The sequence below is a fragment of the Vombatus ursinus genome, unplaced genomic scaffold (genome assembly GCF_900497805.2).
Source record: "Vombatus ursinus unplaced genomic scaffold, bare-nosed wombat genome assembly UNPS02014773.1, whole genome shotgun sequence".
Classification (NCBI taxonomy): domain Eukaryota; kingdom Metazoa; phylum Chordata; class Mammalia; order Diprotodontia; family Vombatidae; genus Vombatus; species Vombatus ursinus.
In genome coordinates, this window is record NW_020954551.1 from 1974496 (window position 1) to 1994601 (window position 20106).

Consider the following 20106-nt stretch of genomic DNA (forward strand, 5'->3'; position numbering starts at 1 on the left):
ATTTTGTGGTTAGATTTTATCCAGTTCTGAGAAGGAGAGGTTGAGGTCCCCCACTAGTATAGTTTTGCTGTCTATTTCTTCCTGTATCTCCTTTTAATTTTTCCTTTAAGAATTTGGATGCTATACCACTTGGTGCATATATGTTTAGTAATGATATTACTTCACTATCTATGGTACCTTTTACCATGATGCAGTTTCCTTCCTTACCTCTTTTAAATAGATCTATTTTTGCTTTTGCTTTGTCTGAGATCAGCATTGCTACCCCTGCTTTTTTTACTTCAGCTGAAGCATAACAAATTCTGCTCCAGCCTTTTACCTTTATTCTGTGTGTATCCCTCTGCTTCAAATGTGTTTCTTGTAAACAACATATTGTAGGATTATGGTTCTTGATCCACTCTGCTATCCATTTTGTTTTATGGAGTGTTCATCCCATTCACATTCAGTTATGATTACTATATGTGTCTTCCTCTCCATCCTATCCCCTCACCCCATTTATGCTTTTTTTTCTTTTTCTCCCTTTCCCTCCTCAGTAGTTTGCTTTCGACTACCACCTCCCTCAGTCTGTCCTCCCTTCTATTAGTTCCTTCCCTTTTCTTGCCCTTTGCCCTTTCTACTTCTTCCCTCCCTTCTATTCACCCCCTCCTTTTTCTTTCCCCTTTCTCCTCCTACTTCCTATAAGGTAAGTTAGATTTCTATACGTGGCTATGTTATTCCCTCCTTGAACCAAATCTGATGAGAGTAAGGTTCAAACAACACTCATCCTCCCTCCCTTCTTTCCCCCTACCGTACTTGGTTTTTGTGCTTTTTTATATAAAAAGATGCAATTTATCCTTGTCTGCCTCCTCCTTTCCTCTTCTCTCAGTACAATCCCTTTTTACCACTTTTTTTTACCATCACATCAAAGTCAACTGAAACTAACACCCTCTAAGTATACCCTCTTTTAAATGTCATAACAACATTACAGTTCTCAGGAGTTAAAAGTGTCATCTTCCCTTGTAGGGATGTAAACAGTTGGGCCCTATTAATGTTTTTTTCTTTCTTGTTTACTTATTTATGGCTCTCTTGAGTCTTATATTTGAAGATCAAATTTCCTGTTGAGCTCTGGTCTTTTCATCAGGAAGATTTGGAAGTCCCCTATTTGGATGAATATCCATCTCCTCCCCTAAAAGTTTATGCTCAGTTTCACTGGGGAGTTGATCCTTGGTTGTAATACAAGCTCCTTTGCCTTACAAAAAATTGTATGCCTTGCCCTCCAATCTTTTAATGTAGAAGTTGCAATATCCTGCATAATCATGATGGTGGTTCCATGATATTTAAATTGTTTGTTTCTGGCTACTCATAATATTTTCTCTTTGATCTGGTAATTTTGAAATTTGGCTACAATATTCCTTGGTGCTTTCAATTTGGCGTCTCTTTCAGGAAGTGACTGGTGAATTCTTTGGTTGACTAATTTACTTTCCTCTGGTTCTAGGACCTCAAGGGAGTTTTCTTTGATAATTTCCTAAAGGATGTTGTCCAGGCTCTTTTTTTCATCATGGTTTTCAGGTTGACCAATAATTTTTAAATTGTCTCTCCTGGATCTATTTTCCAGGTCAGCTGTTTTACCAATGAGGTATTTTATGCTTTCTATTTTTTTCATTTTTTTAAATTTCTGTTTTACTGATTCTTGCTCTCTCATATAGTCACTAGATTCCGCTTGCCCCATTCTAATTTTTAACGAGTTGTTTTCTTCTATTAGATTTTGTATCTCCTTTTCTTTTTGGCCCATTTTACTTTTTAAGGACTTTTTTTCTAGCTAATTTTTGTCCTTCCTTTTCCAAGCTATTGACTCTCTCTTGCATACCTCTCATTTCTTTTCCCAATTTTTCTTCCATCTCTCTTATTTGACTTTTAAAATCCTTCTTGAGCTCTTTAAGGTGGCTTTTTGAGCTTTGGATCAGTTTATACTCCTCTTTGAGGTTTCAGATGTGGGTATATTGACAATGTTGTCCTCTTCTGAATTTGTGCCTTAATCTTCCCTTTCCCCAAAATAAGAATCTATGGTCATTTTCCATTTCTGCTTTTTGTTCATAGTGTTTGCCTATATTTTTTTTTACCCAAGTTTCTTTTCCTGCTCATCAGGGCCTTACACTTGAATGTTTGGCTCCTGCTGGCCTGGGCCTTGTACAAGGATGTTTCGTTGTTGATGGAGGTCTGTCAGCCTGGAGCTTTGCCTTCTGGAGTTGTGCATCCTAGAGTTGTATTGAGGCACGGTGATTTCACTGCTGGAGAATGCTGTAGTCTGTGGTGGTTTTGTGAGCTGGTGTGTCTACTGGTTCCTCTGCCTGTATTGAGTCTCTGGCGGGGGGGTCCTGGTGTTGGCACTTGCCTGTTCCACCAACCTGGGTCTCAGGAGCTCCTCCTTGTATGCTGAGATGGGGCTTGCTTGGACACCTCCAGTTCTGTACTGCTCCCCCTCCCCCAGGGCCTTTCCCATTAATCCCCCAAACTTCCTGGGGTACAAGACTGCTGTGCCTTATCTTTTTGCTGGCTCAGGGTTTTTCCTAGGTCGATATTTTCTGGGCTTTCTGGTCAATGAGGGAGGGTGAGAGTAACTAACTTCTTACTCCTTCATCTGAGCTCCATGAAGTGGAAGTCAAGGTTCTTTGTTTCTTTTGCTCTGTACTGTTGTGTTTTTAAAAATGAAGGAGATACAGGCATGTTTGTACACAGTAAGGAAGACACAAATAGATAAGGAGATTAAGAATCAGAGAGAAAGGATGAGAAGGCACAATAACCCAGAGGAAATAGGAAAGTGAAAGGATTGAGGATACAAGGAGAAGAGGTGATGGAATTTAAGAGAAAAGGCCATTTCTTCTTTGGAGACCATGGCAAAACAGTAGGGAGTGATGTAGCGGTGATTTAGAATATAGGATTGAAGATAATGGGTTTACAATGGATGACCTCAATTTTGGAGTGAAGGTATCTGTTCAGAGCCAGGGAGATGGGGTAGGTTAGGTAGCTTGGAGAGAGAAGAAAAGCTTTGGATCAAATAATGACAGAAGGGAGAAAGTCCATTCATAAAGGGTAAACAAACTGGCACTTAGCAGTGAGGGCTAAGTCTAAATTACAAAAGATAGCTTTAGAATGGACCCAATTAGCACAGCTGTGTGACTTTTTCATTCCTATTCAGCAGGCTACAGGTAGGAATAGAAAGTGAAGCTGTCAGCAAAGTTCTAGAGGAATGAATGTACAAAGGTACAAAGAACTCCAGGGAGAGGAGAGTGTAAAGTTGAACTGGTTGAATTTGGCCTAAAATTTTGAAGGAGGGAAAGTAAGCCCAGAACAGGATAATGAATGGTCTGGGAAAGCAAAGAAGGGTGAAGGAACTGGAGGTTGTGAGCAAAGACAAGTTTAGGAGGAGTGAAGCATGAAAAGAGACTCTGATCAGATGGGTGTATACAAGAATAATGACAGTAGTGTGTTAGGTAATGATAACACCATCCCTGTGCATGGTTGCAATAAACTGAAGATGCAGACCTGGGAGATGAGGTCCATGAACTGTGAAGCATATGTATTTGAGCAGACATATAAATTGAAGTCCTTATGTACAATGCCTACATGTGATCTGACCATGGCAGGTTATAGCAGCACTATCATCTCTACTCCTGGAAGGTCTGCCCTTTTTTTTTTTTTTTTTTTTTTGTTAAGGTCTGCCTTTCTTAACACAGTCCAAGACTGCATGTCATTTTTGGGCTACTACATTACACTGTTAATCCATACTGAGTTTGCAGTCAACAAATACTCTGAGACCTTCCTCAGACAAACAACCATGTAACGATACCTTTCCCTCATATCTAGTTCTTGTGAAGTATATTTCTTAAAGTATATTTCTTAAAACCAAGTATAAAACAATGCACAGCAATACTTACCACAATACCCATATTAAATTTCATTTTGATAAACTGAATCAAATTTTCTATACCTACAAAGATATTTTGGGAACCTGATTCTGCAGTCCAGTGCATATACTACATCTCTTCAATTTGTGACATCTGCAATTTTGATAACAAGGCCATCTTTACCTTTATCCAAGTTATTGATAAAAATGTTAAAGAGCATAGTGGAGCAGGGAATATTTCAATAGAGATCTCTGTCTAATATCAACTACATAGAACCATTAATGACTATTCTTTGAGTCCAGACATTCTACCAGTTTCAGATCCATCTAATTTTTATCCTCATTTAGCTCACATCTCTCCAGCTTGTTCACAAGAACAGCATGACACACTTTGTCAAATGCTTTGCTAAAATCTAGGTAAACTGTATCTACAACTTTTCTCTGATTTACTTGACAGTCTGGTTACCCTGGGTTTACAGGACACTCTTTTTCATATATGCTTTTGTTCCTACATAAAGTTTGTTTGGAAATATCTCTCTCCACTCCCCCACCTAGCATGTGACATGAGATGCAGTATCTCACACTCAAAGTCCTTCAAGCCAGCAATAAGAGGAGGCAGGAACATTTCCTCCACTTTCTTCCAGAATCACGCTTGGCCATCAAGATTAGTGTTTAGGCTTATTTTACTGCTCACATGACTTCATTTACACTGCTGTTGCTCACTGAGTCTCTCGTCGTCCCGCACACTGCGCTCTATGGTAATTCGTATACATCCTCCATGTTTTTCTGAATTCTTCACCTTTGTCATTTCTTACTGCACAGCGATACTCACCACAGAGTATTTAAATAGGCGTCTACTTTGTTTCCATTTCTTTGTTACTCAAAAGTGTTACTATAGATGTGGCGCTGCTTTTAGTTCTGCATTTGTTTCCCCAGTATTTGGTACACAGAGTCTACGAGTACCACAGGCATTTAATAAAATCTTCTGCAATGACTGACTGGACTACCAATGGGATCTCTCAGTCAAAAAGATATTTTAACTCCACCATGATGCAAGACTGGGGTAGAACTTCTATGGGGATGAATTTTAGACTGTAGCTCAAAAGATTTGCATTTAAAATGACCACCTGTCCCCATGACAGGCAGCTGCAAGTTCTGTAAGGCATTACCTATTGCCATTCAGTTAAAAACTACTCACCTCCCTAAACAAATGATGACTCTCTTTTTCAGTAATATATAAGTTCACTATCTTATGATATTACCCTCCAATCACACTTACTTTCCTTCTTTGAACTCCTATTACATTTATTACCTATCATAATTGGGTAGCACACAATTATATACACATGTAAATTATAAACATATATTTATATGTATATATATTTATATGTATGTACATGTATGATTTAAACTATATTTACATAATGTAAATTTTTACATAGTACTGTTTTCTTAAGTGTTTCAATTGTGTACGTTCTGCTTTCCCAAAAAGATCGGGAATTTGTACGAAATGGTGTGCTATACTAATTTTTATATCCCTAAAGTGGCTAATATAATGTATCGTAGTATAAAAAATAGTAGGTGCTCCATAAAATTTTCTTAATTGATAGACTGGAGAAAATTGCACTTATTGTCATGTGAAAAAGAATGTCATCAATCCTTAGTGTCACAGTTTCCAAGCCCTGGTTCTGGGCTGGTTATTTCAAGTGCTAAAATATCATGAAGTCAAGCCACATATAAGCCAGTTTATTTCATTCCATTCCATGGTCACTGATTGCACTTGTCCTCTTAACCTACTGCTCAAAAACTCTCAAGAAGCAGGTAAAAGGGTCTCAAGAGATCAATGCAAATACATTACCCTTATTGGAAAGATAGAGTCAAGCATAGCTAATGACAGAAAGTCAATGGTATCCTCTAAAGGACAGCTCATTATTATCATCTCTTCCCCCTTCCCACTTTTGCTCTTAAGCTTTATCCTAGCCTAGACAGAACCTAATGCAGAGAAGCCTACCAGAATTGTGGGTGGATTCTGTGACTCATCCCGGTCAACGTGATTTCTGGAATTAGAAGAATACATTCCATTTATTCAATTTTTAAAGTACCCATCAGCAAACAAGCTCAGCCAAAAAAGTTCTAATAAACAGGTTACAAAATTAATAATTACAGTAACTTAAATGAGCATATTTAAAATTTGTTTAATCAAGGCATATTAAGCAGAGAAGTATTTACTTGTTTCTGGAAGACTATAGGGAATAGAAAGAATTTTCAAAAGAAGTCTATGAAAAATGCTTAGATTACAGTTAGAGATACTTTACAAGCAAGAACTTCTAAGTCAGACAGTACCTCTGCCCCAGTTTAGGCTAGGCTTAAGGAAGATGAAAATGCCCCTGTTGGCCCCACTTTATACTGAAAAATATTTCTTGCTCTGGGGAGAGGCACAGTTGAGACTTAAGTTGACTCTCCTTAAAACAAGTAATACATATTTTAGGCTTTTGAAAGCCTATCTTCAATGTATTACTTACACACTAGTTATAGTTTAATATAAGTAATTAATAAACTTAATATGAGGATCAATTAAAAGGAATAATATTTAGAAACAAGTTGTTAAGGAAATGATCACATATATTCTCTGTGGAGGACTATACTGTTCCAAAATCTTTTAACCAGACAAATACAAAACATAAGTTCCTTATAAATTGTCACATCCTCCAGAAAGCCTCCCCAGATGCTCTTTCTGGAAATGATCTTTCCTTGGGACAGTAAGATCATCTATTTAGAGTTAGAAGAGACTTCAGATTCTAACTAGTTCAACCTCTTCTTTTTACAGATGAAGAACTATAACCTAATGACATTAAGTGAACTGCCTAATTATACCCTAACAGGTAAGTTAACAGATTGAGGATTTGAATCCTTCTTGGGCTCAAACCAACATAGCACTTTTGGTCTTGAAATAGAAGTCAAGTACATATAGTCCCCTCAGAGGCAAGTCAAATGACAGACAATGCAACAAAGATAATAAAGTATTAGACTTGGGGGTTCAGAAAATCAGGATTAAAATTATGCCTCTGATACTGGACCATGGACAAGTCCCTGAACATCTCAGAGTCTCAGGCAACTCTCACAATCACAGAATTTGAAAACTGTAAGGGAGCTCAAGGCCATTTAGTACAACTCCAGTAGAGGAATCTCCAGCAGAACATACAACATGCAGTCATTTGGCCTCGAAGACCTCCATCGAGGGGTCAGCTCCCACTACATGAGGCAGCCTGTTTCACTCCGGGACAGCTGTAATTCTTAGGAAGCTTTTTTCCTGACGTTAAGCCTGAATTTACATTTTGCACCTTCTCCTCATCACCCTGGTTTTGCTTTCTAGAGCTAAACAGAACAAGTCTGACCCTTCCTCCACATGAGCGATCAACTTACTACTTATCTACTCAGTTCTTGACTGTTTTGGAAGAAGGAATTCCAGCACCCTCAGAATGACACTCCTTGATCATCTGGTAAATAGGTCAGGACTTCCCTGCTAGTCTGTAAATTAATTCTCTCTGCATCTTCTACGGTGCCTAGTACTGCATTTTGTGCAAACCAGGCACTTAGTGGTTGCTCAATGCATCAAAGGATGAGAGAATCTTGAGATAAGACAGGAGCTCAGGGTTCACATGGTAATTGCTCCTACAACATGCCTGACAAGAAGCTGTCAAGCCTCTGTGTGGATAACACCTAGTGATGGGAAACTCATGACAACATTTTAAAATTTATTATTTGCTATCATGAACTTGTCAAACACCAATGTGTTTATGTCCACATAAAAGGAAAAAGGTTTGTGTGAAAACACGATTCTCTATTACATACTTATTTTTTAAAGCATACTGTAAGTTCAAGATGTTAGTCCCAAATCTGTCCCATCTGTAACTCTCTCTGAATTTATTTTTATTTTCTTCTGCACACTTAAACAATGCTTTATTGACACTCCCTGTTCTCTCTTTTTTTTAGACATCCCTGTAACTACCCCTTCCCCCAAATCCCCTCAAATAAAGTTTTAAAAACACTCCTTCATAATAAGTAAGCATAGTTGAACAAAAAAAATGCACACACTTTCCACGTCCAAAAATGTATGTCTTGTTCAGAACCTCTGTTCCAATCACCTCTGATAGGCCAGGCCTGATTTAAACTGGCATGGTCATTAGACTCAGAATTGTGATGAAATGAGACACTCATAGCATAACTGTCAGTTAAGAAGAGGAAGTTTATTTAGCCATAGCATGAATAAAATATTTAGGAAGGAAATAATATTAACTCAGCTGAATGTTGGCCATGTTGGTGCAACAGTCAATGCTGAGGGACAGTAATTGGTGTCTCTTTATAGGCTGGCTTTTGTATTTGAGCCAGCCAGAAGCTAGGTCAAATACTTGATACTTAATCCCCTGAACCAATTAAGTTTCAAGAATACCTTTTAAATACCTAGCCTATATGATAGATATTGCTCCTCCTACATCACAGCCCTGGGAGACAAAGGTCCGGAGAACTTTATAATTTAAGTGCCTTTGGGGCAGTAACTGACAGTCCTAATTTCAGGGACAGGAAAAGCACAAAATAAATAACCTTGAGGGTAGAAAATAAAGAATAAAACTGAAACATGGAAAAAAAATAATGAATGTAGAAGCAAGGAGGTGGTACAATGGATAGAGTGTGGACCTGGAAGTAGGAAGAACTGAGTTCAAAACCTGCTTCAGACACCTACTAGCTATGTGACCCTGGACAAATCACTTAATCTCTTTCAATCTCAGTTTTCTCACTGGTAAAATGGAGATCACAATAGCACCTAACTCACAGTGTTGTTCTAAAGATCAAAGGAAATAACATGCATAAAGCATTTTGAAAATCTTAAAGTACTATATAAATGCTAGTTATTTTTTTTATTGCTATAGTTATTAACAGTCCCCTGAAGGAGTGACAAAATAAGGTAAAGAGTGAAGACCAGAAATCCAAGGTTTCCCTTTGACTCTTGAAGAAAACTGAGTCCTTGATCTGGTACATGGGGTGGGTAATGATAAATTTTTGTAATTCACAGTGGATCTCCTGATATAAAACACTAAATATAAATGGGTATAACACTAGGAATATTAGGGCTCTGGCAAAGGTGATAATAACCTGTCATAGCCACTGTTCCTTATCGTGGCCCAAGGTTATCTGTAGTAAGTTAGCTAAGAAGTCATTAGCCTCTCCAGTGCCAAGGTTGACCCTGAAAATCATCATGTACAATTATATTCCCCAACCCACCAGCTAAGTCCCTCTCTCCTCCCTGGGAGCCCCATGGGCAGTGGAAGTGAATTTTAAATCTTCGCCCCTTTGTAGGCCTCTGATTGCCTCCCTGCTTATTTCACAAGGAATTGGTAAACATTTTTATCTTCCCCACCAGCAGAAAGTAAGTCACCTCCCAAAACCATGCCCAGTATTCTATGCCCTTCCTGGGAAACCATACTGGTAACAATAAAACATAGCCCCAACAGGTCCAAATTACAGTAAGCAAAAGGCTACTGCTAGGGCCCACTTCTATTGCCTGTTACTGCTGAGAAGTATGACGCTGACCATGCCACCCATGGCCCACTGAGGCCTGTGATGTTGCCCATAGCCTCTGTTGTCCATTCGTCTGTTTCCCAGTTACTGGGCCGAGAAAAGCCTCCCCTTTGCTAGAACCAAAGGTTGCCAAAGGTACAGACAATGACCCCTGGTACAAGGCTAAGCAAAGTCTTTCTATGCCAAAGCTGAGAAATGCTACCCACCTCACCCACCACGTCAGAACCTGAGAACTGTCCGGTGCTGGGCCATTCTGAGGGGAACATTTTGCTGGGCTGACCCCTGGTTCAAATGCTGCCATTGCTAGGCCCGAGTCCTATTCCTCTCTGGTGCGCCTGATTGCTGTCACCCTGTGTCTAGCTGAGTTTTGCTTTGGTCTCCTCTACCTGCACTGGGACTCATTCAAAGGATCAAGCTTTATCCTAGCCTAGATAGAACCTAATGCAGAGAAGTCTACCAGAACTGTGGATAGATTTTTTGACTCATCCTGGTCAAGTTGTTTCTGGAATTAATACAATACATTCTATTTTTTCAACTCATTATTGATAGCTTGGATTCACTCCTCTGAAAACTGCCTATTTCTTATCCTTTGACTATTTCTCAGTTGGGCATGGCTCTTATTCTTACAAATCTGACTCAGTTCCCTACATATCTTACGAGACTTTTATCAGAGAAAATTGCTACAAAGATCCCCCCCCAATCTCCTGCTTCTCTTCTAATTTTATCTGCATTAGTTTTGTCTGTGAAAAAACTCTCTGAATTTTATGTAATTGAAAAATTGTCCATTTTACCTTTTGTGAACCCCTCTCTCTCATTTGGTCATGAACTCGTCACCTATCCATAAACCTGACAGGTAATTTTTTCCATGCTCCTCTAATTTGCTTATGATGTCACCTCCTAATATATTTTGGATAAGATGTTTATTAGAGGGGGCAGCTAGATGGTGCAGTAGATCAAGCACCAGCCCTGGAGTGAGGAGGACCTGAGTTCAAATCCGACCTCAGACACATAACAATCACTACCTGTGTGACTCTGGGCAAGTCACTTAACCCCAATTGCCTCACCAAAAAAAGAAAAAAAAAATGTTTATTAGAGAAACTTAAGGCAAGCAATTTTCCCAGTTAACTATTCCTTATAATTTTAACTACACTGATTTTTCTTATGCAAAAGCTTTTCAACTTATGTAACATAAACTCCATTTAATCTTGCTCCTAGAATCTCCTATAACTCTTCCACAGCTAAGAAATGCGTATGCTCCTTTTTATTCCCATTCAGTAATCACCAGTCAACTACCATACCTAACTTTCCTAAAATCTAATCATAACCTTTACTTCTTTTTACTTTCATTTTATTTGTCTAGGTCTGAAAGAGGACACAATGAGGCCTCCCAACCATTATAGTTTTGTTTGCCATTTTTCCCTATAATTTGATTAAATTTCTTCAAAATAATTAAAGGCTATGCCATTTAGTGCATATAGAATATTTATATTATTTAATTATGCTTTTAAGTATAATTTAATTCCTTTATCTCTTTTAATTACTGATGCCCTATCTGAAATCATGACTGTTGGCCTTTCTGAATTGGTCTCAAGCATGATAAAGTCTGCTCCAGCTCTTTACTTTAACTGTGTATGAATATTTAAGTGTGCTTCTTGTAAACTACATAGTGTTGGTGTCTACTTTCTAATCTATTCTGCTATCTTTTTCTCTTTTAATGCTGAGTTTATGTCATTTATCTTCATATTATGACTGTTTCATATTTTATATTCTTTTTTTTATTCCCTTCTCTCCTCTTTATAAAAGAGATGGTAAAAGAAAAGGAATGAGAGAGATATTAAGTCACCTGCAATTTAGATGTGATCTCCTTCTACACCCCTGCCCTTCCTCTCTTGGTCTCACCAAGACCCTCTTCTTTCTTTCTGGTTAAATCCCCCTTTAAGATCCATTAATCAGAACTAAAGTTGTTCTGGAGATTCCCTCCCTAATTTTGCCTGCTTTCTTAGGCCACATCCCCTTGCCTATTTCCAGATTTTATTGAATTTAAACACAAAAACTTTGTCACACATTCAATCCTTCTCTATCCAATGAAGATAAGAATAAGGATCATGTGATCCATGTTCTTCACACCCCTTCCTCCATGTTTTCATACTCTTTACGTGCATAATTTTGAGAACGAGTAAATTCTCAAAAACTTATTTCCCTTGTTCCCCTGCTACATTTCAGCTTCCCTTTATATGTTGCCTTACCCTTCCATGAGATTTTAAGCTTCTGGAGGGCAGGGGTCTTTCTTTTTCTTATTTGTATCCCTAGTACTTAGCACAACACTAGCACAAAGGTGCTAAATAAATGTTAATTAAACTGAACTGATAAGTTCTACCCTTCCTTCCTCATTTCTTTCCTAGTGGATTAGTTTTTACCTCTTTTTTTTTTCTTTCTCCCTTAAGACTAAAACCACCTATAAGCCCTCTATCTTACTTTAACTCCTTCCGTGAAACATGAAGACATAAGAAATTGGAAGGAACACTCGTCACTTCAAAGTCCTCTCTTCCATTAAAGGTCCATTTTCTAATCCTTGCCAATTCTAGTGTAATCCTGACTACAGTTTTTTTATATATTTTTTCTTTGACCTGGTAGCTCTGTAACATTCCTGGAAGTTTTCATTTGGGGTGTCTTAGGAGGTGACTAGCGGATTCTTTCTGTTTCAATCTGCCTTTTGGTTCTAATAGATTTAAACATTTTCTATTTACAGTTTCTTGAAATACTGTATCCAGGGTTGTTTGTTTGTTATCATTTCACAGCTTTCAGGGAGTCTAATGATTCTTCACTTATCTCTCCTTGACATGTTTTCCAGGTCAGTTGTTTTTGATAGTAGAGACTTTCTTATTTTCTTCTATTTTTAAGCCTTTTGATTTTAGAGGTAGGTATTTGATAAATGTTTATTGCCTGATTGTTATATTTCCTCTCGTTGAGTTGTTTGCTTCATTCTAATTTTCAGAGAGTCTGCTATTTGCTCAAAGTTTTATACCTTCTAAAATATTTATTCTATTTCCAATTCTGACCTCCAGAATTCTTGCTTCACTTACAACTTCATTTTTATATCTTCATTTCTTCCAGGTACTTTTGCAGACTTTCTAGACAAGTCCTTTTTTAACTCTGATTCTCTGCTTATAGTTGTTATGAAGTTACTCTCTTCCTCTGGGTTTATTTCTTGGTTGTCCTTTGACACACAATAATTCTTCACAGTGTTTACTGTCTTCTGTTTACTCATATCTCTAGCCTAAGTTTCTGATTTGGAGACTTTGTGCCTCCTCATGAACTCTTGGATCATGGTTAGCCCCGTTTGGTTCTGGCCGTGTTTTCCTCAGCTCCTTTTATATTTCACCTCTCCTAGTGTGTCTGTGCTTAGGTCCAGCAGGTTCCTGTCCTCTCTCACCTCTACAGATCATCCCAGGTCAGAGTTTTATGTTATTCAGGGGCCCCTGAAGCATCTCCAGTTGAGTACTGGAGACTCCTGGCCCCCTCAGGGCATCCAAATGAGAAAGATGTCACCTCTCCAATTTCTAAAAGTTGTGATAGTTTGGTATTCTAGAGCCAACAAGAAAACTCTTCCATGTGACAACCTCTGAAATGATCGAAGAAAATAATAATCATTCCCCCGGCCCTAAGTCTTCTCTACGCTAAACATACCCAGCTCTTTCAACCGATTCTTATATGGTGGGGTCTCTAGTTTCCTCTTCATTCGGGTTGCTCCCTCTCCAGTTTCTCTACAGTTTGTCATTAGATAAAATGTGTCATACAGAACTGAACACAATAATAAAGATGTGGTTTAACAAAAGGAAAGCACCATGGGACTATCACTTCCTTTATTATTATAGACACTCTCATTCAATTAATGTGGCCTAAGACTTTTCCTTTTGGCTGCCTACAATCCACTAACACAGTGAACAAGCAATCTGAACTTCTGAAAGAGTAGAATATATGGCCCTTGAGGGTAGGGACTGGTTTTTTGTCTTTGTATCCTCAGAAGCTAGCTTAATTTCTGGCACAGACTAAAACACTTCATATTTGTTGACCTGAACTGAGGTTGAATACCCAATTTTTCCTATGTGTGTGCAGTTGGCTCTTTAAACCCAAGTGTAAATCTTTCCATTTATCCATCCAAAATTTTCCCTGACGAGATTCGGCTCATATTTTCTAAATTTAATAGATTTAGACATTTTTTATTTATAGTTTCACAAGATTCTGGTAACAGCCCGAATCTAAGGGATTGCTCTTTACCTTCACGATCTAGGTGAATTTGTGAAGCATGGCACGGCATCAATTTATGCCTTCACTAAGCGAAGATGACCTTCTGGGATCATCTAGTCCAACCTCTACACATCTGACAAGTGCTCATGCAGTCTTTGCTTAGAAAGACACCTCCAATGAGACATAAATCCCACCTGAATGGCTTTAATCTGCCCAGTTCTGTCCTCCAGAAGCAATCCAAGCTTCCAAATGACAGCTCTTAACCTATCTAAAAACAGCTTTTACGTCCCTGAGTCCTCTGGGTAATCCTTTCGAATTCCTTCACTGATCCACCCAGGCTAAGAATTCTAGGCCCTTAGCTATCCCGTGGATTATTTCTCTTCACATGTTGTACCCTGTTGTCCTTTCTCCACTTCATTTTCAGTCTGAAACCCTCTGGATCATATTCACAGGTCTCCAAGCCAATATATCTTACCTGCCCTGACCCATAACTGCTATATGAACAAATGAATAAAATCGGTTAAGCCATTCTATAATTTCTCCCACTAGAGGTTAGAATGGCACTGACCTATAGTTGGCTCAGATTTGGAGGAACAAATCTTTTTCAACACTGAATTTTAAATGCCAATCACAACATACTGAATAGCATCATAGGATCACAGATCTAAAGCTAAAAAGTGATCTTAAAGGACAGGTTAGTCCAACAATCTTATTTTAAAAGTGCCCAGAGAAGTCAAAGAACTTGCCAGTATCACACATTTAGTCAGTATCAGTGTCAAGCTTCTACTAACACATTCTTCCTTTCAGATTCAGAGGTCTTTTAAATTTACCACTAACATCCAGAAAATAATCTTGGAAAATACTGTACATATATGTGTTTAATTCAGACCAAATTTTAAAAGAATTTAATAAAGTCTGAAAGTAGGAACTTAACTAAAATGCTATTATCAAACAAAGAAAAACCTAATAGCAAAGGTTGTTTTAAAAAAATGTATTCCAGAAAGATTTAAATAAGTCTCTAGCCATCTTACACAAAGCATAACATAGGAAGCACTTCATTTTGTCTTTGACTTTCATTCCAGACCCAGCGCAGGTCCAACATCCTGACATCCCTAGGAAGAAGGTATTTTACCTTCCTTGTCCTGACTTTTTAAAATGACCTCTCCAAATTCCCTGACCTAGCAATATGATTATTTGTATACATGTGGTACTTTCCCTATCAGATTCAAATCTCCTTAAGGTAAGCAATGAAGCTCAACATCTAGCACAGCAGGATTCAGGTTATAGGCACTTCAAATTTCTTAACATTCAAGAAAAATTAAGATTGAGAAAGTATTGAGACATTATCAAAAGAGGCCTCCAATAAAGCAATGAGGCATTTTTTAAACAACCATTTAAATTTTAAAGTTTCTAAAAAAAAGTATCCAAAATGACATCTGAGATACTTGTTGCTGCTAGGATATAAGTATCCTTATTAGTTTTTATGAACTCTCATAACATAGTTCAGGGTCAATTCAAACTCAAAACTATAAAATATAAACACACAGGAAATACCAATCCAAACACATGAGAAAGCAAAACAAAGACTAGGATCAATTTTCTCAGAGATTGTTCTCAAGTGTGGCACAGGCCTCCTCTCTAATTATTAGGGTTAATTTTAAAGGGTCATTACAATTCAAACATCTATCATAAATTATTATTTATATTAGTTGGGAATAGGTACAAATGTTAAAATATATACACATATTTTTAATTACCTGCTACAAATTTCCCCTGTAGGTGACATGTAAAAAATGTCAGGAATCACCTATGAACAGAATCCAAGATTAAGACCTTCTTAAGCAGTACTTAACACAATTTTCTAAATTAAAAATCTTAAGTCCAAAAGCAAAAGAAAAAAAAGGGTTGCTTACAAATGTGATTAATTGCACTTATTTTTTCCAAAGCACTTCCACACAGATGATATCATTTGATTTCTACAATAACCTGCAGGTAAGCAGTTCTTATTTTACAGATAAGAAAACTGAGGTTCACAGATGTTCATGTGGCTTGCCCAAAGTCATATAAAAAACCTGGAGCTGGGTAGGACACGAATCTACACTACGGGCACAAATGTGGATCATCTAAGGCTCTCCTAAGCACCTGAGCAAGCCCAACATGGTTCATCCCACAGGGCTCGATCCTCTGCCCTCTTCTCTTCTCCTTCCATCATAGTTGGGTGATCTCCTCAGATCCCCCAGATTTAGTTACTATATCTATGGTGATCCTTCTTAAATCAACTCATTCAGCCCTCACTTCTTTGTGGCCATCTCTGACAGGCATATTAAAATAAATAAACACAAAACTGAACTCCATCTCCTCCCCTAAACCCTTCCCCTTCCAAATCCCCTATTACTATTGAGAGCACCTCCATCATCTTCGTCCCCCAGGTATCAGACTTGACACCTCACTATCTCACCCTTCCCCCGTCTCTAATCTGTTGACAAATCCTGACAATTCCAGTTTCATAACTTTTCTCATACATGCGCCGGCATCTCGTCTGACACTGTCACCACCACGGCATGGGCCTTTACCACCATACACCTGGACTACAGGGGCCTGCCTGCCGCAAGTCTGTCTAATCTAATCCATCCTCCACTCAGTAGCCAAAGTGATTTTCCTACAGCGCAGACCTGACCACGTCACCCCCTTTTTCAACAAACTCTAGTGCCTCCCTGTCACCTCCAGGATCAAATATAAAATCCTCTGTTTGGCATTCAAGGACCTTCATAGCCTGTTGCCCTCCCTACCTTTTTTCTCCCTCCCCCGCCCCCACCACTCTTCAATCCAATGACACTGGCCTTCTCACTATTCCATGAACAAGACACTCCACTTCTAGACTCCAGGTATTCTTTCTGGAGTGCCTCCTCATGTCTGCCTCCTGACTTCCTTCACATCCCTCAAGTCCTAGCTTCTACAGAAAGCCTTCCATAACCCCTCTTATTCTCTAGCCTTTCTTCTGTGGTTTGTTTCTCACTTTGCTTGCTATCTTCTAGCTCCTTGGAGACAGAGACTGTCTCACTTTGTATCTGCAGTGTTTAGCATTGCCTGGCACACAGAAGGCATTTAACTCTTACTAGCCCATCACACGGTCTAGGGTTTCTGCCTTGGCCATCATCTTGCCCCCAATGCCTCTGTACAAAGATGACGATTCTCCTTGTGATTCTCTCATGGTGCTGAGAGCCTGGACATGGAAGGAAATCTTCAGGACCACTAACAAAGGACCAGTGCTCAAGCAGTCACGCACCACAGAACACAGGTTTTTTTGAAGTCGTGAAATACATTAAGTGCAAGTTGTTTAAGAATCTCTAGTAAGTTATCACTTCATGTTTTGCCTTACATTTTTCACTTAAGCAAAAATTCTTATTTTTTTCAATTTATCAAACATTTATTTCCTCTCTCTCCCCCAAGAGCGAAAAAAAATACAAAACAATACCAAAGCTCTTGTAACAAATATGCAAAGCCACTTTAGCAGCAAGAGTCAGACAGGTCACTCTCAAATGTCTCTCCTGAGAGGCCAAAGAACTCTCCCAGGAACAAAAGCGTCTTCCTGTAGGGTAATCTGCTCAAGACTAAGATTTATACAAACACACAGATGGCTCCAGCTCCATGGATATGCTTGAGGTTAGAGGGGTTAGAAGTCCACTCTTCAGTTTCCAGGTCTGACAGAGTCCTCCCTTCACATTCCAACAAGAATAGCTGCCTTTAAAACCTGGTGTCCAATGTGAGGTGGGTCCTAAGAATGGGCCTACCCAGGAATATCTCTAAAAGATATGGAAGGGGACAGCAAGGTGGCGCAGTGGATAGAGCACCAGCCCTGAAGTCAGGAGGACCTGAGTTCAAATCCAGCCTCGGACCAAACACTTGACAATTACTAGCTGTGTGACCCTGGGCAAGTCACTTAACCCCAACTGCCTTAAAAAAATATGGAAGGGTCCACCACTTCAGAAAATAAAAACTGGGAAGCACTTATGCACTGTCTTATCTCTTGACCATAGATATATTTTAAGAGGTTCATAGTGAACTATGAATCACAACTATAATTTTAGATTGAATATATGATTTAGTTTTTTTTAAATTCTCTTCTTGCCAAACAGAAAAATATGACAACCAAGGGTAATACTTTTTAGAATATGAACTCATTTGTAAAGGACACTGGTGAAGACTACAAAGTAATACTGCCTCGTAAATCAAAAAGTAAATCAAAGAAAAAACAAGTATGTATCAATCTTGGCAAGATGTTTCATCAAACTAGATCATCCTGAAAGTTTAAGTGTGAAACTAAGAAAACAACAAATACCTAAAACATGGAAATAACCTTTAATTTATTTCTACAGAAACTACTGCTCAACAGAACTATACAGTGGAGAAATGTTATTACCCTACTATTAATTTTCACATAGGTATAAAACATTAATTTCATCTCCCTAATGTTCACTAGGCTTTCGGATAACCTTTTTACATGGCATAAAATTGTGGTGGTTACAGTTCATGTTATTTTCAAGGGATCCAATTCTGTTATAATAATAGTGAGCATGTGTAATAAAAAAAGGACTATATACATTAGTTCTAAGCTGTTTACAGCTATTAAAAAGGGGTCTCTGTTGCGGTGGCTTATACTTGGCAGACCTTAGGTTTTCATTAAAACAAAATGCCCTTTCTACTGACGTTGTGTGTGTTTGTGTGTGTGTGTGTGTGTGTATGTGTGTAAGATAAAAAAATAAATAATCATTGTTTTTAGCCAAAAAGATTCATTTATCTCTAACCTAACAACATTTCACTATCATTGAGTCACATATATTTAGCGAAACAGCAAGGGTCTAAATTGAAAAAACGAAAACCTACCTTTTTAAAGATTAAAAAAGAAATCATAACAACAACTGGAAGCAGTAATGTCTTTAGGTACCTCAGTGGAGTCTGAAATACAACAAGTAATTTTAGAGAGTCTATGAATTTGATTTTACTTTGTACAGAGAAATAGTTGTAGGTATTTCTTTTCATTAATGAGTACCACAATAGCAATTCCTGCAAGAAAAAAGGCCATACCACATAAGGATTAGAAATTTCATTATCTCCTTGCATATAACACAGTAATTTAACTAGTCCAACTATTATAAAAGAACTTAATTTTATCATTAAGAATTTAAGAAATATTCCATCAAACCTAATGTTAGGATTTTGCTCAGCTTTTCCACTATTTTGATTTTATCCTTTATTATCTGAAATACTATTCAATTTCCCAGTCTGACATCATTGATCAATTTGTCACCTGTGGCAGTATTCTCTGTTGTCATTAACTCATAAATACTGGGCTAAAAAGTCAGCCTGCTTGAGTGCCGCTCGCTAAGATTCCTTCCAGCTCTACACCTCTGATCCAATGATCCCGAGTTATTACAACTTAGAGCGTAAGAGACAGTGCAATGTAGTAAATGGACCTCAGGGACTGAAGTAAAGAAGACATGAGTACAAATCCAACCTCTGACACCTAGCTGTGTGACCCTGGTCAGATCACTTGAACTGTGTACATTAAACATCTCCTTCAGAATCAACTAATAGCTAATGGGTTGGAAGTCATAGAAGAGTGTATGGAACTCCCTAAGATGATGAAATTATAAAACCTTCAGCTATAACAGTAAATAGCAACTACTGAAAAAATCATGGATAAATAGACTTTAAAACTTGTTATTCTGATACACAATGAAATACAGTAAACAAAATAACTTTTTGTCCTACTAAATTAAGAAACCTGGGTTCTTGTTCTGGCTTTATTGTGTACCTTATAGCAAATTTGTTCTTGGTCTGGGCTTTAGTTTCCTCAATTGTAAAATGATAATACACTCCATGAGGGTCAATACCCTGCATTATTTCCACCTTGTATCTCACCCAATCCCCAAAGAGTATTCTTCATAAAATAGGTACTTGAGAAGTAAGTACATGTTAGTGGGTGAAGATGACCTATAGGCTACCTCTTAAACTCTCTAATTTCATAATTCTAAGATATAAAATCTGCTTAATAATATATTTAAGAGGAAGAGGGAAAGGAAGAGAAAAGAGAATTGCAGATAATGTAAAAACAAAAAAAATCAATAAAGATCTATTGAAGAAAGAAAAACGAAATATAAAACACTTAAAATGAGTTTTATTACAAGACCTTAAATATCTATTTAAGTACAGTATTCTATTTGAACTGAATTTTATTATTTATCCTAAGAAGTTGACAATATATCTTCTTGGAAATACCTTGTTATCAGTTTGCTAGAATTCCAATACATAATATTTGAAATAAAACTGAATTTCTTTTAAAAATATTCTGTAGTTGTTACTTTTCACTAATTCAGACTGGCTTCCTTTCCAATTAGACC

At 37.8% G+C, this 20106-nt stretch overlaps 1 protein-coding gene across 1 annotated transcript in view; it reads right to left on the bottom strand.

The window, feature by feature from the left end:
• The window catches only part of LOC114044279 (probable C-mannosyltransferase DPY19L2), a 152635-nt gene that overhangs the window by 24477 nt on the left and 108052 nt on the right, over window positions 1–20106 (bottom strand). The window contains exons 15-17 of the mRNA XM_027863667.1: window positions 18590–18661; window positions 15463–15512; window positions 5892–5937 (exon numbers count right to left, since the gene is read on the bottom strand). Of these exons, the coding sequence (XP_027719468.1) occupies window positions 5892–5937; window positions 15463–15512; window positions 18590–18661 (168 nt within the window). The remainder of the gene's footprint in view (window positions 1–5891; window positions 5938–15462; window positions 15513–18589; window positions 18662–20106) is intronic.